At 42.2% G+C, this 25,173-nt stretch overlaps 3 protein-coding genes across 8 annotated transcripts in view; 1 reads left to right on the top strand and 2 right to left on the bottom strand.

Annotated features, from left to right (window-relative positions):
* Positions 1-1,814: 1,814 nt before the first annotated feature.
* On the bottom strand, positions 1,815-2,797 carry fibina (fin bud initiation factor a). The gene has a single exon (XM_010883421.2). It carries the CDS (start codon positions 2,561-2,563, stop codon positions 1,937-1,939), a length of 627 nt encoding a protein of 208 aa, XP_010881723.1. The 5' UTR covers positions 2,564-2,797; the 3' UTR covers positions 1,815-1,936.
* An 898-nt stretch (positions 2,798-3,695) lies between these two features.
* slc5a12 (solute carrier family 5 member 12) lies at positions 3,696-19,167 on the top strand. Of its 2 annotated transcripts, none has more exons than XM_010883422.4 (13): positions 3,696-4,444; positions 6,151-6,216; positions 6,359-6,410; positions 6,504-6,571; positions 7,098-7,252; positions 9,067-9,207; positions 9,746-9,875; positions 10,600-10,801; positions 11,057-11,211; positions 11,497-11,690; positions 12,639-12,742; positions 16,436-16,557; positions 18,641-19,167. In XM_010883422.4, the coding sequence occupies exons 1-13, from the start codon at positions 4,100-4,102 to the stop codon at positions 18,794-18,796; spliced, it is 1,890 nt and encodes a 629-aa protein (XP_010881724.2). In that variant the 5' UTR covers positions 3,696-4,099; the 3' UTR covers positions 18,797-19,167. The 2 variants fall into 2 exon arrangements, with proteins under 2 accessions (XP_010881724.2, XP_010881726.3); XM_010883424.5 differs by lacking the exon at positions 3,696-4,444 and adding an exon at positions 4,727-5,483.
* A 99-nt stretch (positions 19,168-19,266) lies between these two features.
* The window catches only part of ano3 (anoctamin 3), an 88,443-nt gene continuing 82,536 nt past the window's right edge, over positions 19,267-25,173 (bottom strand). For all 5 annotated transcript variants that reach the window (XR_002198245.3, XR_003777435.2, XR_003777434.2 and 2 more), the window contains one exon: positions 19,267-24,025. The gene's annotated coding sequence lies outside the window, so the exon portion shown is untranslated. The remainder of the gene's footprint in view (positions 24,026-25,173) is intronic.

Below are 25,173 nucleotides of genomic sequence, written 5' to 3'. Positions count from 1 at the left end.
CCCTATAGCTCCCCTCATCCCCTCTCCATCACTCCCTCTGCCCACACCACCTCCCTATAGCTCCCCTCATCCCCTCTCCATAACTCCCTCTGCCCCCACCACCTCCCTATAGCTCCCCTCCACTCTTTCTTCTCCTCTGCACGACATGTGACGCTGTTCCTCCCTCTATCCCTCATTCTCTCCCAGCAGCCACTGCACCAAGGACTGTCTCTCTCAAAATGGTCACGTTCGGCGGCTACTTCGTGGTAGTTCTCTCAGTCGAGAGGAATGAAGGCACATACAAAGGCGGTCTGCATTTTCCACTACATACTCCCCTACACTCCAGAGGAGAGAAACGAGAAGGCTGGCACACCGCACGTGTCTTTCCAGTAATCCCTGCAACCATTTCTAATGGATCAGTCATTGCTGTGTGTCCTGTGTGGCTCATGCCATGGAGCACGGTCCTTGTAACGCCAAAGTAGTGGGTCAAAAAAATACAACAATGAACTCCAGACGTTCACGACTGCATGTTACTTTGGATACGAGTGTCTGTTAATGACTTGTAAATGTTAAATGTCATTGTCCATTAGTGTTCCATTCCTCCAGGCAGCGGGGGAAAAAGCACCCAACGGTTCTCTCATGTGCTCTGTGGCCAAACAGGAGACTGTTGTGCTTACTGTAACTGCCACATTAACCCCCACAACATTGATACTATACCCTTTACAGGAGGCTATCAACCACAACCACTTGGAAATGTGCCCGAAACAAACATCACACACGCTATATCATCCACATTTCTGATGTTTCCCGTGGATAATGGCAGTGGAAAGGAAAGACGTCTTGGAAAGTAAAGAGACAGCGAAGACCGAAAACGTTTCCAGATGTATGAGAAATGCTGTGACAATCCTTTGGCGGCATTAAAGCTAGATCAGGGAATGTTTAGTTGAAAGTGCATGGGCCCCCAGTTTTACTGTTACAATCAGCAAAATGCACATTTAAATAAATAAATTAACAAGAGGAGGTAGAACTGTTAACAATGAAAAGATCCTTAGTTCAAAACCTTTATTGAGTATTTAGAATCAAATTAATGTGAGAACCCAAAACCAAATCTTTGTTTGCAGTAGCAGTTTCTCCTGACAGACTTAGCCAAGAATAAATAGGTAAAACAGTACAGAACATTTGGCTTCCTAGAATGAGAACAGAATTTATCGCCAATAAAATTCATAACATAAAACTGTCAACTCTATGCCTGCACAGGTACTTGAAATTGTTCCACACCATCAGTACCCTGGGGAAATCCCTGGGGAGGCCGGAATTGTAGCTCACAGGAAACCAAAAAAGATTCACAAAGACCTCTTTGATTGCACTCACTCTCAGTTTTGCGCGACCATACCGTCTAATCACACGGAGACATTTAAAAGGCAAACGCGGGTCTATGTGCACCGACATTTGGATGAAAGTTCAAGAAAGCCTGACATACATACAAAACATAGACGAGGCTATGATTGAAATCGCGTTTTTCAGTGGGCAGTCATATAGCCTAGCTATTATGCAGTAGACCGTCAGCTCCGTTGTTACGGATGTAAAAAGACCAGCCTGGCTTAAACTCAGTCGAGCATCACATCCATGTCTCCAGTTCCCCACTCCACACTCGCACCATCTCTCTCTGATACCGAGGAATGTGGTACTGATTTAATTACAAGTCTTTCCAGCGGACACATTAACACGACAAGAGGTAGGTCACCAACACTGAAGACGGTGCAGACAGCGAGAGGAAAAAGAAAGGCAGGGAGGGAAAGGAAGAAACTTCATCATAGAATATGTTCATACTACAATTAAGTCTCCAGCTGTTTATTGGGCTGGAAAGTCATAGTCGCATAACATACACACACGCACGCACGCACACACACACACTTTTATAAGCATATGCTTAATAACAGATAAAATGAAAACGTCACTATACATTAAGATACTCCGTCTTGAGGCGACTCAACCTTGTCCCATGGCTACGAACAATGAGAGATAGCAGTTCATGTTTATCTCTGAGTCCAGTCGATATCTCCGTTGTCTCCCTCATCGCGTCTTTAACTTCGTGGATAGGCTTCAGGATGTAGTCATTGAGCTGGCTTTCTTCTCTCACGTCATTGTCTTGACTTAATTTGAACTTTACCTCCAACTCGAGTAGAGACTTCTCTACACTAGTGAAAGCTTCAGTAATCTGCGTGATCTCCCCTCTGAGAAACTTTCCATAGCTGTCCTCTCCGTCCAGGTCGTGAGATATACTTCTTCCTAAGCTTTCCAGCATCCTTGCGGCGTCTTCAATTTGGTGCTTAACGATTATAAAGTCGTCACGTACCATCGAATAAGTTTCTTCCTGATGCTCTCCGCACGTGCGCCTGTCTAAGAATTTAAAAAGCATTTGACATTGTTCGGGGTCGTCGTTATCCTCGTAATCTCCGTCCGGTACGAAAAAGTGATGGAAAGTCCCGTTGGACATCTCCGGTTGTAACGGTCCGGTATATACTGTCTCGTAAAGCGGCAAAGAGGACACTACGACGAGCAGCACTAGGGGAATAAAGCCCATTTTATGCAGTTTTATGTAGTTTCAACACGGTTTGATTTGACGCTGTTGTCGTTGAGCGGCACTAAACATGTGAAGTATCTGAGGGCGCGTTGGGTTTACCAGCCGCATCGTGGCGCTCAGCTCCTGCCCACTGCATTCCGACTCAAATTACAACTATCCATCACTGAAAAAAAGGCACAGACAACCATAACGTCAATACCACTGTCCAACACGAAATGAATTAAATGAAAAATAGTAGACAACAAAGAAGAATATACATTCGGTTAGAATGGAAAAGAGCCTACTGCCTGTGGTGGATGGGAAGATAAAAAGAGGTCGATTGACATTGGGACTTAAGACTCATGGCATAGGGCCTTTATTATGACATAGGATCTGTAATATGACATATGGCCTTTAATATGACACAGGGTCTGTAATATGACATAGGGCATATTATATGTCGTAGGGTCTGTAATATGGCATAGGGCATATTATATGTCACAGGGTCTGTAATATGACATAGGGCATATTATATGTCATAGGGTCTGTAATATGACATAGGGCCTTTAATATGACACAGGGTCTGTAATATGACATAGGGCATATTATATGTCATAGGGTCTGTAATATGACATAGGGCATATTATATGTCATAGGGTCTGTAATATGATATAGTGCCTATTATATGTCATAGGGTCTGTAATATGACATATGGTCGTTAATATGACTAAAGGCTTATTATAGAACCCTGAAGTTGAGGGTCCCGCTCAAGACACCAAAAGTCACACACAAATCTGAATGTATTTATAATGGCATTACTAAATTAAACACATTGCAGTCATGAATGAATAAATACCGCCATAGCCTCTCCTAAAACCCTAACTCAGTGATTGTGCACTTAATACTGTTTCTCGGCACAGCGCTTTGTAGAGGACAGGAGTGGGTGTAATTTAGGACACCCGCCTCTGCAATTTTGTTTCTCAGCAGTTCCTCCACCAAAATGTGTAATATATTACCGTAACAGTCATCCAGAAACATGTTGACAAAGAGGAACGTTAATAATTGATTGCATGTGACAGTTGGTGTCTCAGTACTCAACACCATCAGAATAACAGCCCTGCTAGCTGTGCAGGAGATGTGTGTTTCTGACAAAGACAGAATAAAAGAATGGGGGTCATTGAAATAGATTTTGATTCATGAAGTAGCCTATTACTGAGTCTGGCTCAGTAAATCATGTCCAGAGCCTTGGTGTGTATGTGTGAGTACTGAGATAAGTTAATGGTTGCTGCGATTAGCAATTGCATTGGCAAAACTTCATCAGCAAATTTGACAAACTTCCTAAATCATCAACTCTTGGTGAGCACTAAGCACTTTTAGTCATTCAGTTAAGTAAAGCATCCTTGGAGAAGCCACTGAGTAGAGAGAGCGAAGCCTCCGGCAACAATCTTTATCCATTTACTGAGACTTAATTGACGATTTCACCACACAACGGGACCCATCACAACACAAATCCTAAAAGACCACTGTGATACTCATCCATCTCCTCTGCCCACCACCATGGATAACAAGCGAGCAGGGACCTTTGTGTCCTGGGACTACGTGGTGTTTGCCTGTCTGTTTGTGGTGTCCTCTGGAATCGGGGTGTTCTTTGCGGTGAAGGAGAGGAAGAACCCTTCCGCTGATTTCCTGGTTGGTGGCCGTCAGATGACTTTCGGTCCCGTGGCGCTGTCCCTCACTGCCAGCTTCATGTCCGCCGTCACGGTGCTGGGGGCGCCGTCAGATGTCTACCGTTTCGGGGCGTCGTTCATCATTTTCGGCGTGGCCTACACCTTCGTGGTGATTGCTACGGCAGAGCTCTTTGTGCCAGTCTTCTACCGATCAAGGATCACCAGTACCTATGAGGTATGGTATTTTTATTTATTTAGGCCGGAATTCATCCAAATTCATAGAAATTGTGACATTTACAATGGTCATGCCGTGCCCACGAAATGTCATTCTGAAGTGAGGGTACTTGCTAATGTAGAAGTTGTAGGTTTCATCCAAGACCAGTTTGATCTGTTTTGACCTTTGTAAAAAGACGTGCTGGGTTAATGTGGCAGTGTTAATTTAAAGAATGTACTCCAGGATCTTAAGAAAAACAAACGTATAACATTTTGTAGGATCTGGATTTACAGTACAGCTTGTGACTGTTACTTTCAAAACCAGTGTTGGATGAGACCCAGCGAGGTGTCAATATGGACTTCCATTAACAAAAAAGCTGCCACTCAGCCATTCGCTACGTTAAACAGAAATACACATATTAATACCTGATTGCCCCTTTAAACTTTAACCAGGAAGACTTGGCGCGGTGTCAGAAAATCCGCTGAATAACATAACACAGCTATTGACATTGTGCTCTTTAGTTTGCCAGTAGTCGTCATCACATTTATTAAGGGTGATGACAGACTGACAAAGTGTGATCACAGGGTTCTATTGATGCACATTAACAATGTTTTAACTTCAGGCGTCCTGCGTGTTTGAAATCCCTCTGTCACTTCTGCTGAGGTCTCCAGCTGGCCTACACGCTAAGCGCTCCGGCCTCCCGGCGGGGTTTCCTTTGAGGGTTCAATGTAGCCGGCTATCATAGCAGGGAGCGAGAGAGAGAAAGGAGTGGGAGAGACGGAGGGAGAAACCAGCAGGCAGACACACAGAGACAAGGACAAGGAGTGAGGATAACAGGGAGAGACACAGATGTTCAGTGTGTTTGACAACGTGTTTGAGAAGTCTTCCCCATAAAAGTCACACAGTGATTAACAGTGGGGATGTTGACAATGTTAGAGCTCTTCAACTACAGACTGTGGGGGGGACGGATGGCAGAATGGTGGTTTGCGACCAGAACAGTGCCGGTGGTGAAATTGGCACACACTCGAGAAGATCAGGTGGAGATGACAGGTGCCACAATGTCCGTGAAGGATACATTTTTAATCTAATCTTCGTGTTTAGTTTTTCCATGGACACTTGGAGAGCCTATTCAGTTCAATCGTAGAAACATCTCTTAATCTGAGCTCTTTCGTCGGTGTCTGAGAGAAAAGCTCATTTTCTGGTTCACTAGATGACCTGAATTATAGGTGATTATATTTCTCTGCGAAGCCAAGAGAAACTCTCCAGGGTAGAGGGAGAACATTATCCTACTAGATTGCACACCAAGTTATTGCATGATAACTAACTTTGACCGTGATGAACTAGAAACTGTATAATTTTGTATAATTATTTTTGTTATTGTAGTATTTTATGGTAGCGGACACACTAACAAGGTTGTAATATGAGGGAAAATGTGTTCTTCCTTTTAGTTACTGAAAGACTTCATGGTAGTGGAGACTTTAATAGGCTTGAAATAGGTGGAATAACAGTAGTGTTTTAGCCACGAGCAAGCACTTTAAGTACATGGTCACAGACTGACTGATATAGGTTTAACCCAAGCCTGACCTTGATATCTAAGCACTCAAACAAACTTGAAACCGATGTTTGAACTCAGAACTGTGTTTGAACTCAGAATTGGGTTGCCATTCAGGAAAACTTTGATCTAAAATGTGTGTGTGTGTGTGTGTGTGTGCATATTTTCTCTCTAGTATTTAGAGCTACGGTTTTGCAGGGGGGTTCGTGTGGCTGCCACTCTTATTTACATTGTGCAGACGGTGAGTTTGGAAATATACACACAGCATGGAACTCCACCGTCGAGCCAGTATGTGAAAAATGTAAACAAACATTAGAAGGATTTTCACGTCTTAGTTCGTTTTCCTTGTATTTTTCTCAGGACTCGGTTTTCATGTGTTTCAGATCTTGTACACGGGGGTTGTAGTATATGCCCCTGCACTGGCCCTCAATCAAGGTATAACGTCTTGTTGAAAAGAACAAAAACACGTGACTTAACAGCTAGCTATTTATTACTTTTTTTTTTAATCTTGTTTATTTTACCTCACAGTGACTGGCTTCAACCTTTGGGGCTCCATTTTCGCAACGGGTGTTGTATGCACATTCTACTGCACGCTGGTGAGTCTGGCCCGGACATTCTGTCCCGCTCCCTGGAAGGCTAATCCCTCCATGCCGACAAGTAGCTTTGCAGCCCACCACTGTTCCTCCTCAAAAGAAGAGCAGCCTCCCTCTCTCTACTTCTGAAAGAGGAGCGGAGAGCAGCTGAATAAATAGGCTGTCTGGTAAGATAAACAGCCCCAGGTCAGGAAGTGCAGCTGCTCAGCTATGTGGTAGACGGTGATGGCCACGAGGGCAGTGGTGGACTGCGTGTGACTCAGTGTTGCTAAGGGATGAGTTTGGTCAATTATCGTTGGTGGTGTGTCATAAGTGTGCGTGTGGATGTGTGTCTGGGTGTATTTGTGCGTATGTCTGTGTGGGTGTGTATTTGTGTGTATGTGTGGGTGTATGTGTTTCTGTCTGGGTGTATTTGTGGGGGTGTATTTGTGTGCATGTGTGGGTGTATGTGTTTCTGTCTGTGTGTATTTGTGTGTTTGTGTGCTTGCGTGGGTGTGTGGGTCTCCCTGTCCTCCTCCTGGGCATGTAGGGCGGGCTGAAGGCGGTGGTGTGGACAGATGCGTTCCAGATGGTGGTGATGGTGGTGGGCTTCCTGACTGTGCTGGTCCAGGGAACGCAGAGGGCAGGGGGCGTGGCCTCCGTGTGGGATGTGGCTAACAAAGGAAACAGACTTGATGTCTTTGAGTAAGTCCAGCCCACTTTGTTTTTCCGCATTTTCTTTGTATACAATCGGTTTGAGACCAAAATATAGAAATACTTAAAAAAATAATAATCATAATTGAAACACTACATAAAATCCCGGATCAACAAATAATCTTGCATCCCCAATAACTATAAGCTCAAGGTAAGTGATTCCCTCAAACACGCTAAGTGCATTTGAATGTAAGATACAGGACATGGAGGTCAGTGTAGTAGCCAAGCCTGGACAATCTTCAGGCTACTTGTCCATCTCCAGACCTATTGATGTTCCTGTTTCCGCTGTATGCACTGATATCAAGAGTTTTAATGTGCATACCACTGTAGTTAACCTCTTTGGACGTGGCCACGAGGGACATCTTGATGGAAGAACCCAGCAAAGGACTGTTTGAATGGTGGAGAAAGTAACTTGATCACCAGCCAAACAGATTCAAGCTGACTTTCAGACAAGGTACGAGAGTTTCAGCTCTCACCATCTGAGGTGGGTTTTGTGGTAGGACACCCAGATGAACTCCACTGCATATAAGAAAGTACTAAGAAAGCATGACTGCAATTTGCCAAAACACACCTGAACATACCAAAATTCTACTGGGAGAATGACCTGGGTACCTCTACAGTCAAACATGGAGGTTCAGTAAGAAACACCTCCCCTACAGTCAAACATGGAGGAGGAGGTTCAGTCAGGGACACCTCCCTACAGTCAAACATGGAGGAGGTTCAGTAAGGAACACCTCCCTACAGTCAAACATGGAGGAGGAGGTTCAGTAAGGAACACCTCCCTACAGTCAAACATGGAGGTTCAGTAAGGAACACCTCCCTACAGTCAAACATGGAGGTTCAGTAAGGAACACATCCCCTACAGTCAAACATGGAGGAGGAGGTTCAGTAAGGAACACCTCCCTACAGTCAAACATGAAGGAGGTTCAGTAAGGAACACCTCCCTACAGTCAAACATGGAGGAGGAGGTTCAGTAAGGAACACCTCCCTACAGTCAAACATGGAGGAGGTTCAGTAAACAACACCTCCCCTACAGTCAAACATGGAGGAGACACCATAAAGAACAAGGTTGTATAATATTAGCAGTGCAACAAACAACTGTAAAGACCAAATATTTTAGTCAGTTTCAACTTATTTTTAGAAAGTTGTTTGAAGAAAGAGCAAGAGTGCCAATAGTTTGGGCCACAATTGTGTGTTATGAAATTTGGACTTTGCTCTTTTGTTCTCTGTTCCTCTATGATTACTCAAGCAAGGGGCTGGAGGCTGACACCACAAATTCCAATGGGACCAACTCATTGAAAGCATAACTCCTGGGATTTAAAAATATAGTCTTCTTTTAATGATACTTGTAATATTTATTTTCAACAGGAAATGTAAAAAGTTAATGGGGAAGGTTTCAAATGTGTAGAAGATACAAAACAATTACCAATGTGGATAGAATAGATGTTTCACTTTTATTAACACATAAGAAAATAAAAAAAGTATAGACACAGCAAATAAACTCCAAATCATTGTGTGAGTGGGCAAGGCACTAGAATTGCACTAGAGTGTATCAGATGTCATTAAGAAGTTAATTATGGGGCCACATTTTCAAAATAAAGGAGGAACTGTAGCCATATTAGATCAAATGTAAATAATTATGTAGATATGTACATAAATATAAGGTAACCTAGACCCCTAATTTGAGGGAACTTCTGTTTTTGTCCAAAATTTTAAGACAACTATGAAATATGTTTTTGTTTGGGCATTGGTCAGTCATCCCCAAAAGGAAGGACAGCTTTAAAGATGAGGTCCTTTGCCCTCAGTTTCGACTTCAGCCCTCTAAGACGCCACACATTCTGGACCATCTCTGTAGGAGGGACCTTCACCTGGCTAGGTATCTACGGGGTTAACCAGTCGACCATACAGAGATGTATTTCCTGCAGGACAGAAACGCATGCCAGACTGTGAGTACTTTCCCTGGCTTAGACACATTTCCTTCTCACTCTGCTCAGGTCAGTCGAGCTGTGTGTAAGTTTATGCATTCAACATAGCAGAAACCAGAAATCATTTAGAGATGAATCATTTCTCGAGAGTGACACACACTCCAGATTTAAACACATCACTTAGGAGTTTTGGAGACCACGAATCCAAAGTAGTGCTCTTACTTACGGTCCTATGAACTGGATCAGCTCGAAGGACTAAGAAAACGGTGCCATTTTGTAATGGCACCATATTTTAACCATATTTTACACCACATTCAGAATGACGCATTACTGGGGTTATTTTCAAAACATAGTAACCGAAATTAACAAGGTTGAACTCGACCTTGCCCAAATTACTTTTTGCAGAGGTTATGTATTTCATCACATAAAATAAATAACTTGCAATTGAGGTACAGAACAGCAGTGCATTTTGTCTACGATCAACTCACAACTAACCTTTTTGTTATTGTCACATTGTTTGTCCATTTCTTAACCCATCGCCACTCCTTCAACCGGTCAGAGCTCTGTACTTCAACTTGCTGGGTCTCCTGACCATCCTGGTGTGTGCCGTTTCCTCGGGTCTCATCATGTACGCATTCTACACTCACTGTGATCCGTGGACTGCCGGGTCAATCACTGCGCCAGACCAGGTCACCACCACTCCATTTCTAATCGTAATTCACTTGCCCAGTCCCGTGTTAACTTTGTCATGGCACAGGACCAGGGGGATGGTTGGTTGGTTCAGCATGGGGTACGCAATGCCAGGGATGTGGGGTTTGATTCCTACAGACGGCCACCACGGTAGTGTATGTACTCACTACGGTAAGTTGCTTTGGATCAGCCGAAAGTCATTTAGCAGAGACTCCCTTTCGGAGATACAGTTAATCCATTCATCTTGAGAAGGTAGGTGGAGCTACTCAGTAGTAATAGGTACACTGCACTCGATGAAGTAACTAGAACTAGTCAGTACTAGTAGGAAAACAACACAAATAATAAACATAAAAAGCCTGATGGAAAAAGAGGGGGAGGCTATGCAGTTAATTTTAGGTACTCTTTGAAGAGGTAGGTCTCAGATGTTTTCTGAGAATTGGCAGGGACACTGCTAACCAAGCCTCAAGGGCAAGTTGGTTCCAGCATTGGGGTGCTAGAGTGCCTTAAATGTAGACATATATGTGTTTAATATACACCCCTAATTTCACATGCTGTAATTATCATTAAGGAGGAAATGTACATACAGTTGATTCTAAATGCACTCTGTCTAATGTGTACACTTTCCAGCATGTTCATGCTCTGGTGAACTTCATCCTTTTACTCTGGATAATTACTGTAATCTTCACAGCCGATGTCTTGTCTTGTCATCCTGTTTCTCTGTAGTTGATGCCTTATTTTGTCATGGAGGTTCTCGGCGAGTTCCCTGGTCTCCCAGGGCTGTTTGTTGCCTGTGCCTTCAGTGGGACCCTCAGCACAGTGGCGGCCAGCATCAACGCCCTCGCCACCGTGACCTACGAAGACTTTGTCAAGCAGTGTTGCACAAATCTGTCCACCAAGGCCAGCGGATGGATAAGCAAAGGACTCTGTAAATATATATTTCAGTCACTACCAGCCGTATCGTTCATGGCCATTCATCGCCAACCAGCTGGCAAAGCACAGTATTTGCAATGCCAAGATAGCGGGTTCGATTCCCAGGACCACGCGAATGTACAAATGCATGCACCCCTTGACTTTGCTTGGGATCGAAAGTGTCTCCCCTCTGTCATTTCCTAACTGTCTAAATAAGCGGTCAAAAATACACGTACAAGAATAACCTCCTAGATCCTCACCATCCCTCCAGGTGTTGTGTTCGGCGTAGCCTGCACAATGATGGCAGTGACTGCATCTTACATGGGAGGGATTGTCCAGGCTGCCCTGAGTATTCATGGAATGTGTGGCGGTCCCATGTTGGGTCTGTTCTCCCTGGGCATCATCTTTCCCTGGACAAACTCCCAGGTCAGCGAATAGAATCCCTCGTCAGCTCTTTGTCATGGTCCTTCGAGCGGGACTGAACCTTTTGGTTCTGAACCATGACAAAGGCGTCTGGACTGAAATCTTAAAAAAAAAAGGTTTTTAGTTCAGGAGAAGGCTTAATGTTTGAGGAACGTAACACAAAACAGATAATATTACATTAATAATTTGCCTTAATAAATTCAATACAGTTCGTCAAGTAACTTTCCAAACTTTCTGTATATTTCTTCCCTTACCAAAACTCTAAATATAATATTTCTTTCTGTCCAGGGAGCTGCAGGTGGGCTGATAGTGGGCATTGCCCTGTCGTTCTGGGTTGGTATTGGAGCTTTCATCTACCCTGCTCAAGAGATCCATACCAGACCCCTGTCTCTTAGTGTAGACGGATGTCTTCAACCTAATTCATCTATCACACATACAACAGCTCCTCTCTCCTACCAGAACGCCACTATTCTATCACCAAGGTAAAGTATCTGTCATCCACAGGGTGGGGGGCATTTTAAGTGGAGAGAAAATGCAGCAAAAAGTTTTGCAAGAGAGTTAATAGGTGTGTCAGAAATATGTTGGAGCGGGACGGCCATGTTGGAAGGGACAACCAGGTGGAGAGTGATGGCCATGTTGGGAGGGACAACCAGGTGGAGAGGGACGGCCATGTTGGTAGGGACAACCAGGTGGAGAGTGATGACCATGTTGGTGAGGGACAACCAGGTGGAGAGGGACGGCCATGTTGGGAGGGACAACCAGGTGGAGAGTGAGAGCCATTTTGGGATGGACAACCAGGTGGAGAGTGATGGCCATGTTTGGAGGGATAACCAGGTGGAGAGGGACAGCCAAGTATTTCATTGCTTATAAACCTGTATAGAGTTTGCATCCATCTTATCTTACTGAAGTCGACAATCAAACAGTGCTTCTTCATTGTCTTGGCTTACTTCCTGCATCTGCAACTTGAAGCATCTGATTAAAATCATCTGACTTGGCGTTTCAAAGGCCATTTAGCTGACACCCGTATCCAAAGCAGCATACCGAAGTTAGCGCATACAATTCTGACCTGGCTCCTCATGGGTGTCAAACCCACAACCTCTAGTGTTGCAAGCACCATGCTCTACTAACTGTGTTACATGAGACCGGGAGTGGGCCCATGTAAAATGAACTAACATTAAACTAAACATACCTTCTCTAACATACTCCTTTTATCATTAAATACACAAAAACAGGTCAGTGTGTCCTGGATAAATATGGCCTCCTCGATCAGCACGACTTGACATTCATCACGAACCCCATAATGTCCACGTCTCCCTCAACATTTCTTATTTTTAACGCAGTTCCGTCACATTTGATTTCCCGTACCTTACGTTTCCCCGGTGAAATGAGACCTGTGAATGTCAAAATGGTGACTCCCGGGTCCTTCACAGGTCACCCCTGGCTGATCACTGGTACGCCATCTCCTACCTGTACTACAGCGCCGTGGGATTTACGGCCACCATTACTGCAGGCCTGCTCATCTCCTTCCTCACAGGTACTTTCCATCTGTAGAATCTGAATGCTAGAATGGACAGAATCAGAACACAGAATGGACCACTGAAATCAAAATGATAGAATGGTCATTATGCGGTAGAATGTGCTGATAATTAGTGTTAAATTGTCATGTCAATAACAGGTCCTCAGCCACTCTATCATTAGATACTGTACCGAATTATTGTTCCCTGTGTTCTAACATCTGAGTTATGGTTCCCTCTGGTCTAACATCTGAGTTATGGTTCCCTGTGTTCTAACATCTGAGTTATGGTTCCCTCTGGTCTAACATCTGAGTTATGGTTCCCTGTGTTCTAACATTTCAGTTATGGTTCCCTGTGTTCTAACATCTGAGTTATGGTTCCCTCTTGTCTAACATCTGAGTTATGGTTCCCTGTGTTCTAACATCTGAGTTATGGTTCCCTGTGTTCTAACATCTGAGTTATGGTTCCCTCTGGTCTAACCTCTAAGTTATGGCTCCCTCTGGTCTAACCTCTGAGTTATGTTTCTCTGTGGTCTAACCTCTAAGTTATGGTTCCCTCTGGTCTAACCTCTAAGTTATGGCTCCCTTTTTTCTTACCACTGAGTTACGGATCCCTGTGATCTAAACTCTGAGTTATGTTTCTTTGTGATCTAGCCTCTGAGTTATGGTTCTCTGTGGTCTAGCCTCTGAGTTATGGTTCTCTGTGGTCTAATCTCTGAGTTATGGTTCTATGTGGTCTAACCTGTGAGTTATGGTTCTCTGTGATTTAATCTCTGAGTTATGGTTCTCTGTGGCCTTACGTCTGAGTTATGGTTCTATGTAGTCTAACCTCTGAGTTATGGTTCTCTGTGGTTTAATCTCTGAGGTATGATTCTCTGTGGACTAACCTCTAAGTTATGGTTCCCTCTGGTCTAACCTATATGTTATGGCTCCCTTTTTTCTAACCACTGAGTTACGGATCCCTGTGGTCTAACCTCTGAGTTATGGTTCTCTGTGGCCTTACCTCTGAGTTATGGTTCTCTGTGGTTTAATCCCTGATTTATGGTTCTCTGTGATCTAGCCTCTGAGTTATGGTTCTCTCTGGTCTAACCTCTGAGTTACAGATCCCTGTGGTCTAACCTCTGAGTTATGGTTCTCTGTGATCTAGCCTCAGAGTTATGGTTCTCTGTGATCTAGCCTCTGAGTTATGGTTCTCTGTGGTCTAGCCTCTGAGTTATGGTTCTCTGTGGTCTAACCTCTGAGTTATGGTTCTCTGTGGTCTAACCCTTGAGTTATGGTTCTCTGTGGTCTAACCTGTGAGTTATGGTTCTCTGTGGTTTAATCTCTGAGTTATGGTTCTCTGTGATCTAGCCTCAGAGTTATGGTTCTCTGTGATCTAGCCTCTGAGTTATGGTTCTCTGTGGTCTAACCTGTGAGTTATGGTTTTCTGTGGTTTAATCTCTGAGTTATGGTTCTCTGTGGCCTTACCTCTGAGTTATGGTTCTCTGTGATCTAGCCTCAGAGTTATTGTTCTCTGTGATCTAGCCTCTGAGTTATGGTTCTCTGTGGTCTAACCTGTGAGTTATGGTTTTCTGTGGTTTAATCTCTGAGTTATGGTTCTCTGTGGCCTTACCTCTGAGTTATGGTTCTCTGTGGTTTAATCTCTGAGTTATGGTTCTCTCTGGTTTAATCTCTGAGTTATGGTTCTCTGTGGCCTTACCTCTGAGTTATGGTTCTCTGTGATTCAAGCACACCCCTAACCCATTTATACTGGTGCTGACATGTGTTTGGATCATGTGGATTATGTTCACATTCTGATTGTGCCCACATTTCCAGGCAGTTGTAGCCAATTAAATGGCACATTGGCAAGTGATCTGAATCAGTTCTTAAGTGTAAACAGGGAAGATGACTACTAAATCCGCAAAATACACATGTAAGTGGCAGGCCAATACAGGGTCATTGTAGTCATCTTACCTGTCTAGTTATGGTTCAGCACACAAGGAGTAGATAGATGGATTCAACTTGCACTTCTATATGATAGCATCTAATACATATATATTCACACAAACCCTTTTAGGAAACCATTGATTATTCAGCATGTACTGCTGCAACGAGAGAGACAATGTGATTAACTAACTGACCCGACTGATTTTGAAGAATCAGAGAGGTAAATCTTGGCTCAAATGGAAAATTGCTCCAGAGGGTCAAAACTAGTATGATACATAGCTGTCACACAGGGGAGAAATCCTTGGTGAAGTATAATTTCCTGACAGTCTTTCCTTGACAATGTACAGCTAGGTCCAGAAATATTTGGACACTGACTCAATTTTCATAATTTTGGCTCTGTACGTGCAGACTATCAGCTTTAATTCAAGGGGTTAAACAAAAATTTGAAATGGAGGATTTAGGAATTGCAACCATTTTCATACACAGTCCTCTTATTTCAGGGGCTCAAATGTAATTGACACAACAAATTAACACATTCATAAATAAAATGTACATATTTAATATTTTGTCGAGAATCCTTTGGAGGTAATGACTGCTTGAATTCTGGAATGCATCGACATCACCAAATGCAGGTTTTCTTCCTTTGTGATGCTTTGCCAGGCCTTTACTGCAGCGGTCTTCAGTTTGTTTGTTCGTGGGTCTTTCTGCCTTAAGTTTTGAGAATTAATCCGGCTGCTTCTGTCTTCTGTCACATCATCAATAAACACTAGTGTCCCAGTGCCATTGGAAGCCATGCATGCCCATGCCATCACACTGCCTCCACCGTGTTTTACAGATGATGTGGTATGCTTCGGATCATGACCCGTTACAAGCCATCTCCATACCTTTTTCTTACCATCATTCTGGTACAGGTTGACCTTTAGTTTCATCTGTCCAAAGAATGCTGTTCCAGAACTGGGCTGGCTTTTTTACATGTTTTTTTGGCAAAGTCGAATATGGCCTTTCTATTCTTAAGATTTATGAATGGTGGTGAACCCTCTGTATTTTCTCTCGTGAAGTCTTCTCTTTATGGTAGACTTGGATAAAGATATGCCTGCCTCCTGGAGAGTGTTCTTCACTTGGATGACTGTGAAGGGCTTTTTCTTTAACATGGAAAGGATTCTATGATCATCCACCACTCTGGTCTTCCGTGGACGTCCAGGCCTTTTTGTGTTGCAGAGTTCACCAGTGCATAATTTTTTTCTCAGAATGTACCAAACTGTTGATTTGGCCACTCCTAATTGTCCTGCTATCTCTCTGATGGATTTTTTTTACAGCCTAAGGATGGCCTGTTTCATTTGCATTGAAAGCTCCTTTGACCGCATGTTGTGGGTTCACGGCAACAGCTTCCAAATCCGAATGCCACACCTGGAATCAAATCCAGACCTTTTACCTGCTTAATTGATGAAGAAATAACGAACGAATAGCCCACACCTGTCCATGAAACAGCTTTAGAGGCAATTGTCCAATTACTTTTGGTCCCTTGAAAAAGAGGGGGCTACATATTAAAGAGCTGTAATTCCTAAACCCTTCTTCCAATTTGGATGTGAATACCCTCAAATTAAAGCTGAGAGACTTTTAGGTTTTGGTAAACAGCCAAAATAACAAAACTTGTGTCAGTGTCCAATTATTTCCAGACCTAACTGCATGACTGAGTGAACATTTTACCAAAATAGAAAATTAGGATTCACTCTGCGACCCCATTTATAGGGTCCATGCTAAGTGCTATGTATCCTCTGGCCCAATCAGGACACACCAGGAGCCAGGATGTGCCCCCTTGGCTTCTAAGACCTATTTGTAACCTATTCTGCTTCTGGTCCAAGAAGAACAGGAAGATGTGTTGGTGTGGCGTCAACCACGACTTAAAGCAGGTGACAGACTTTCACACATTCACAACACACTTCCATGATCTTCTGTTTCCAGGACACATTACTCAGTGTTGCTGAATGCTGATTTCTTATAGGCTAGAAGGTTATTCTAATAGGTAGATTAAGATGCAGGCACATGTTGTTTAAATGTCAGAATTACAGTACTGGGATTCCATGTAGCCTCTGCTTTTCTCTGGTAATAACTGATTAACTTTGGTGTGATGCTCTGATGACAAGGTTAGTGAGTATTTTGGTAAATACCTTGGGATATATGTCTAATTTGTTTTCTTAAAGTGGCTCTCAAAAACTCTTGACCCTCATGGAAAGTGAAAAATAAAATCTTCAAATGTTATAAATTAATTCCAAACAAAAAACAGACATTTTATTTGCATTAGTTTTCACTCCCTTTACCAAATATTTGGTAAAGGCGCCTTTAGCAGCAATTACAGCCATTAGTCTATTTCAATAAGACCCTACCAGCTTTACACATCCGGACACAAAAGAAGAATGTTTGCCCATTCTTTTTTTTAAATTACTTCTGCTCTGTCAAGTTGGTTGGGGACCTTTGGTGTACAGCAATTTTCAACTCTTTCCACATTCTCAATTGGACTAAGGTCAGGGCTTTGGGCCACTCCAGGACATTGACCGCTTTGTTTGAAAGCCACTCCAGTGTGGCTTTGGCTGTATGTTTGTCCTGCTGGAAGACAAATCTTATCCCAAGTCCCAGGTCGTTTGCAGATTTCAGCAGGTTTCCTTCCAGGACACCTCTGCAGAGGCCAAAAACTCTATTTCGGTCTCATCCGATCATGAGATCTTCCTCCACTTGGTCTCAGAGTCTTCCACATGCAACTTTTAGCTGAGATCTGATGGGACTTTTTTCCCCAACAAGGGCTGTCTTTTTGCCACTCTTCCGTAAAGGCCAAGTTTGTGAAGTACCAGGACTATTACTGCAGCATGCAGTGTCTCCCAGTTCAGACTTGGGAGTTTGTTACTCCTTTAGGGAGTATGCAGCGTCTCCCAGCTCAGCCGTGGGAGTTTGTTACTCTTTTAGGGTTGCCATATTCTTCTTGGAGGTCTCTCTGACTAGCGCTCTTCTTGGAGGTCTCTCTGACTAGCGCCCTTCTTTCTCTGACTAGCGCTGTTCTTGGAGGTTTCTCTGACTAGCTCTCTTCTTGGAGTTCTCTCTGACTAGCGCCCTTCTTGGAGTTCTCTCTGACTAGCGCCCTTCTTGGAGTTCCCTCTGACTAGCGCCCTTCTTGGAGTTCCCTCTGACTAGCGCCCTTCTTGGAGTTCTCTCTGACTAGCGCCCTTCTTGCCAGATGTTCAGTTTTTGAGGACGGCCTGCTCTAGAAAGATTCACAGTTGTGTTATATTTTTGTAATTTTGTAATAATTACAAATAATAATAATAATAATTACAATCCATTTTGTGATAATGAATGTTATTGTGCTCCAGGGGACATTCAGTTCCTTAGATGTTCTCACATCCTGTCCTGATTGATGCTTTTGAAAAACCTTATTCCAGATTTGCTGTAAATAAAGCCTACCCTTGTCTTCATGATGTAGTTCTTGTAAGGAATCGTACTAACCAACTGTGGAATCATACTGAGCCAGGTGTATTTAGCCTGAAATCATGAAACCCTTTAATTACACACAGGTGGACTCTATTCAACAAATTACTTGACTTCTAAAGATAGTTGGTCACAGCACAGGTTATTCAGGTGTCACAGAAAAGTCTTTGAACATTATTTTCTGTTTTGAAATTAATTTTGATCACTTTTGAGAAGATTTTCTTTTCACTTTGACATGATGGATTTTTGTGTGTTTTTGATCAGTTGCAAAAACTCCTGATTAAATGCATTTTGATTTCATGCTGTGACAATCAAATGTGGGAAAAGTCCAAGGGTGATGAAAGGTTTCCAGAGCCACTGTAGATGTAAAATGTATTCTATATCATTATATATAACAGTTGGAACACAATACCAGTGTTAGATAAGTACCAGAGTAAATCCAAGCGTCACCTCTAAGGGACATTAGTGGATGTATTTATGTGGTTTTACTCCTCATATCCGTCTCTTTTCTACTAGAACACGACGAGCACAGACACAGTCGATGATGAAGGCCCCTTCGTCAAGGAGGATACCCGGAGGTTGAGGGCAATCCGGAAAGTACAACCGGCTGAAAACAGCTACAATATGCAAGAGAAGGCTTACGACAATGCCGGCTTTGCTGAAGATAAATAGCCTTTTAGAGAGCCACAGGGACAGAAAGGCTAGCGGGTGTAAAACCACTTTAATGTACTAATTACGGTAAATGTTAAAAGCATTTATTATGTTTCGTGTCTGAAAGGTGATAAACTGCTTAGATAATCAGTGACTATGTGATATAAGGAGACAGTCCCTCCCCTCGGCACTCGCTTAACTAAAGACGTTATATTAAAACCGTATGGAAGTAATCAATGCAACAGAAGATGTCGTTTGCTTTGTTCTCCGGGCATTCAGACGACCTTAGCTTGTACAGGAACAGACGTTCGTGCGGAACACAGAAATGCTGTGGAAGTCGGCAACGAACAAACTGACCTCCGAATGTCAAGTGAGCTTTGGGATTGAAACACTTATCACGCAGAGAGCATATAAAAAATATGAAAATAAAATGTCCCCGACGACTCCCTACAGTAGAACACAAATAAAGTCACATCCTGTAACAGCAGATATCAAAGATGAAATCCATGATTTATTACAGAAGAACTGAAATCAAAATCCTTAATTACGTCACATGATATTTCGTTTGCTCCTTATTACATATTTGGGTACGTTTCCATATTTAAAACAGTGATAAGGTGAAAACAATGTTCAGTATTGATACACCTCATGTTAGAGCAACTGATGACTTGTATAGATTATAAAAATATGGTCTACTATGGCCTTGGCGCCAGTTTTGACTGCCTTTCCAAATCACTATGGATTTGCCATGCCAATGTTTAACAAAGGAGATCACATTATAGAACAGACAGGCACTCTGACTAGTTTTACCGTGTGTCCTCATCAAACATTGCAAGAATAATATATATTATAATATAATTATATTTTTCATATAGATAAACAAAACAATATTATATTTTGCAGCCAGAGTCGAATCTTTAGCTTCAAGGTTTCCTGTGTCTGCACCACTACCAGTCCAGGTCCCAGTGTTTGTGAAACACCTCTGTGGCTATGACATAAAAAACACAATGCGAGATTCTCTCAATCACAAATGCCTAAATACTTTGGAGGAAAGTATAATCAGCCTTGTATATCAACCAGGGATTCAATCAAGCAATGGCTTTCTTGACGAGAGACATGAACTGTGTGATCAATCATGATGAAATAAGAAAAGTATATTCTTTGTGACAGAACAGACACATTGTTTTTCAAATACACTATCATTGACAACACAGGTAAGCTCTAGTTGAAGTAGCTGGCGTTAGTCATGCATACTCAACACCAAAAGTGCACTAATAATAAATTCATACCAGCTCCAAAAACTGTTCAACAGAGAGGCTGTAGTCGAGTTTACAACATGCATAGATTTCCAGTGACATTACATTGAAGAGATGTTTTCAGAGCTTGAACTGCCAGCTCAAAACCAAACCCTTCTCAATTGCCTGAACTTATATGAGGAAACAAACAAACATTTAGCAAAAAAGTTCTTAACTGATATGTTATATTCTGACATTTTATTATGACAATAGCAACAGTGGTATGTTTAAAATAAAAAATATAAATATATTTCTAGTTGTACATGGGTGTACTGATTTTTTCTGATACTCACAATAATATCAACTCTGGTATGTGTGCCTTACAATAAATTAACATTCATGCTTTTCAATTTAAGGTGCTTAATCATTTCATGAGTGTTGGTGAGTAATTGTCATGCAAATGCAAGAGTGCGAAAATATATATTTTTAAAGCAGAAGAATACCTTTTCATTGCATCTAAGAAAATATGATAAAAAGTGAAATCAATTGCCAAACATTCAGAAGACACCTGAGGAAAAGCATGAGTTTTACATCAATAGAAATGTGAAAACTTGAAGGAGCGAAGCCCATGAGGCGAGACTGAGTGGTGAATGTCATGCTGGTCGATAGCGTTCAGAATCCTTTCTAAATTGTTACACATAACAAATAATACATCGCAACAAAAATGGAAAAAAGGTTTATAGAAAGTATGCTCAAATGTATATTCAGTACCAAAGTAAAATTGTAGCAGTTAAATGTTAATGTACATAAAATAAGACGTTAAATAATATACAGTAAAAGTGAAAACAAAATGGGCTTGCAAAATTACAGTAAACTTCAACACAGATTTCCAAACCCTTCCTGAAATCCGTATTGGAATGGTTAATGGAATATCCTTTTGAAACAAGTAAAATACGGTTGGCAAGCCAATTACTGAGACCACAACAACCACTGTCTGTAATTATCAGACTCGAAGGTATGCACAGATAGAGGAGTATGGCTACAAAACCACAGATGAATTGTGTGACCTTCAAACTAATAATGCAGACGTTCCAGTTCTCTGCTTCACTTAAGTTCCTAAAGTACCACAGAAGTGCTATAAATCCTGGTCCTGGATGTGGTTGGAATCTGGGCCTTTAGGAATGTAATGATAATGTGCTTGTTATTTATTTAAGCCTTAAATACCTATCCCAGGCCTAATGTAAACAGAGGTCTATCTATCATTCAGCATATCTCCAAATTTAAACCAGGTGGTTCGAACCCTGAATGCTGACTGTCTGAAAGGCATGGTATATGAGAATGTATGCAATAGGTGTGGCAAGAAAAATTGTCTACTACTCTAATTGCATTGGTAACCGGTTTATTGCAGTATATGGCCAATATTCCACGGCCAGGGCCGGCATCAGGTGCCTCCGTGTTGTGTCTTGCCTTATAACACCGGCGTTTTGTTGGCCCATATACCACACGATGCCTTATAACACCAGCGTTTTGTTGGCCCATATACCACACACGATGCCTTATAACACAGGCGTTTTGTTGGCCCATATACCACACACAAAGCCTTATAACACCAGCGTTTTGTTGGCCCAAATACCACACACAATGCCTTATAACACCGGCGTTTTGTTGGCCCATATACCACACGATGCCTTATAACACCAGCGTTTTGTTGGCCCATATACCACACACGATGCCTTATAACACAGGCGTTTTGTTGGCCCATATACCACACACAAAGCCTTATAACACCAGCGTTTTGTTGGCCCAAATACCACACACAATGCCTTATAACACCGGCGTTTTGTTGGCCCATATACCACACGATGCCTTATAACACCAGCGTTTTGTTGGCCCAAATACCACATGATGCCTTATAACACAGGCGTTTTGTTGGCCCATATACCACACACGAAGCCTTATAACACCAGCGTTTTGTTAGCCCATATACCACACGATGCCTTATAACACTGGCGCTTTGTTGGCCCATGTACCACACACAATGCAGCCCCACTGGTTAACTGTCCGATGCCAGAATGAAAACTTTTATGTTTCTCTGGCGCTATAGTTATTTTTCAACTAATAATAATTTTCTAAATCTATCATATATTCTGTACCTTCAAACATTCAATGTCAAAACTAAAGTGTGTCATTGGATATCTAAAAATGCCGAAATGAGAGAGAAAGTGTGATTGGACATCTAAATGGACGAAAATGACAGTGGAAATGTGAGCATGCGGAAATGAGAAAGAATTTCTGATTGGATATCTGAACATATAAATATGTATAAAGTGTATTTGATCACACTGGTAATAACTTCACAGATGTTTTGCTTAGTTTCTTTGGATCTGCATTAGCTGATACCATGATGGTACCAAGGTATGTTTGTCGGTCAGTTCACAAAATGCTTGATCTTAATAACTGTAAGACTCACTAAGTGCAACATTACAAGTTTTCTGTAGACTTTATCTCTCAAATATGAAATATGAACTTGTCATTTTACATATTCAGAGCTTTTGACTGCAGGAAATACAGGGTTATTTGACCTTTTGTCCCTTTCAAATGTTCAGCATTCAGCGCCACTCAACAGTTTAGTGTGACATTGTCATGTGAAGAGCTTGGATGTCTCTTAACGCCCAGAAAATCCATGCCACAGGTATGTCTAATCTGACCCAGTTTCAAAAGACTCCCCAAAAGCCCCCTATTGCCTATATACCTATGGAACATAGTCAAAAGTAGTAGACTGAATAGGGGACAAGGTGCCATTTGAGACACACTCAGCCCTTCCAGCAGCCAATAGAAAACAGGCTCTGTGCTTCCAGTGACCAATGGGAAACAGATTGTCTCTGTGGGTGGAAGTTCAGATCTGCCAGCACTCTCACTGGGGTGGAATCAGGACTCACATTCTACTGTGGAGTTTTAGTTCTCTCTGCTCTGCAGCACTGACAACAGAGAGAGTGAACAGTAATATATATATATTTTCTTTTCATTCCTCAAATAAAAAGCATTGGGGAGGAAACAGTTCAGGTGTAATCGTTCTATGGAAAACATACTGGAGAAAATGTAAAGCATTTGCGGCACAAACAGGCACGCGTGACATTTGTGACACATTTTGTGTTTTGTTTAACTGCTAAACAGTAGGCACAGCAATAAAGTTCACATATTAACATCTCGGATTAGACAAAGAGCCGTATTCAACCAGCGTTGCTGAAGCCCAATGGACTGAATGTTAAAATTAACAGTAATCTCAGACTGTGTCGGCAAAACCGTAGGTGCAGGCTTGGCTAACACTTGATTACTGCTTTTGCATTTCAGTCATGCTGTAACGCTGAACTTCCACAGGTTGGCCTGAACAGAGCCCAAAGTCCACACCAGCACTATTATAAAAAAGTCCAATGGACAGCTCGCACAGGCTAGAAACACACCATTAACAGATGCATCAAGACATGGGTATTGTCCATCCAGGAACACAGAACAAACTTAACCATGCATTTTACATGATTCGAATAGAGGAAAGTAATCCTCCGCCACACCTCTGAATGGTAACATCTCCCCGGATATGTGTTTTACAGTTGCTGCCGGACAAATAAACCAAAATGCATTTACTGTACAAATCATCATGCTTTAGGGCAATACCACTTAGTCACATTGCATAAAAAAACATTATCATTATTATTGTCCATTGTTATTTTTGGTAGCCAAGTACGGGACATCACTTAAGCAACAAGAATAATCCCTATTAGTGCTACACTACAGTAGCACACTGTCAGACATTAACGCAGGCCAAACTACAGCCACGTGGCGAGCAGCACCCAGAGTATGAAACGTAATAGCAGGCTGCTAGGCTAGCTGCCACACAGAAATAGAATGACATAGAAATGGACAGACAGTGACACCCCTTGGACCACAGCGACACCAGCGGTGCGGTCACGGCGGTCCGACCTGCCTCGGGTCATTGACTGGAAGGGGGAATGTCCGTCTGAGTTTGTGGACGTCCACGGTGTGAGGAAAGAAGAGAGCAGACCGTCTGAAGTTAACTGATCTGCAGCCCTTGTTCTGCATAGTCAACATTACAATTGCACAGGTTGGTCTCCCGTCTCAAAGCCAGGACAGGACACAGGACAGGACACAGGACAGGACACAGGACAGGACACAGGACAGGACACAGGACAGGACACAGGACAGGACACAGGACAGGACACAGGACAGGAGTGACAGGACACAGAACAGGAGTGACAGGACACAGGACAAGACACAGGACAGGAGTGACAGGACACGTGACAGGAGTGACAAGATGGAGTGTATATTGTCTGTGTGTATATATTGGTGTGTATATTGTCTCTGAGTGTATATAGTGGAGTGTATATTGTCTCTGTATATTGTCTGTGTATATAATGGTGTGTATATTGTCTGTGTGTATATAATGGTGTGTATATTGTCTCCGTGTATATAATGGTTTGTATGCTGTCTGTGTATGTATGTATTATGGGTTAAAAATGTAACAATAATGTATGTATTATGGGGTCATAACATAACAGTAATGTATGTATTATGGGGTCATAATGTTACAGCAATGTATGTATTTTGGGGTCATAACGTAACAATAATGTATGTATTACGGGGTCATAATGTGATGTGATCAAGTACTAAGAAGACAATGTAATGTGATGCCTGGATTTATCAGGACATACTGTCCAAAATATATGGATTATGGAGACATACTGTAACATGTATGGATTATGGAGACATACTATAACATGTATGGATTATGGAGACATACTATAACATGTATGGATTATGGAGACATACTGTAACATGTATGGATTATGGAGACATACTGCAACATGTATGGATTATGGAGACATACTGCAACATGTATGGATTATGGAGACATACTGTAACATGTATGGATTATGGAGACATACTGTAACATGTATGGATTATGGAGACATACTGTAACATGTATGGTTTATGGAGACATTCTGCAAAATGTATGGATTATGGAGACATACTGTAACATGTATGGATTATGGAGACATACTGTAACATGTATGGATTATGGAGACATACTGCAACATGTATGGATTATGGAGACATACTGTAACATGTATGGATTATGGAGACATA

The sequence above is a fragment of the Esox lucius genome, chromosome 19, assembly GCF_011004845.1.
Source record: "Esox lucius isolate fEsoLuc1 chromosome 19, fEsoLuc1.pri, whole genome shotgun sequence".
NCBI lineage: Eukaryota > Metazoa > Chordata > Actinopteri > Esociformes > Esocidae > Esox > Esox lucius.
Note: the sequence above shows the minus strand (reverse complement) of the source record. Positions and strands in the feature narration are given on the sequence as shown.

Excerpts from the sequence above, each read along its gene's own strand:
- fibina (XM_010883421.2), bottom strand. The coding sequence starts at position 2,563 with ATGGGCTTTATTCCCCTAGTGCTGCTCGTCGTAGTGTCCTCTTTGCCG.
- slc5a12 (XM_010883422.4), top strand. The coding sequence starts at position 4,100 with ATGGATAACAAGCGAGCAGGGACCTTTGTGTCCTGGGACTACGTGGTG. Across the intron at positions 10,802-11,056 it reads ATGGATAAGCAAAGGACTCT|GTGTTGTGTTCGGCGTAGCC; the intron begins GTAAATATATAT and ends CCATCCCTCCAG. Across the intron at positions 11,691-12,638 it reads GCCACTATTCTATCACCAAG|GTCACCCCTGGCTGATCACT; the intron begins GTAAAGTATCTG and ends GGTCCTTCACAG.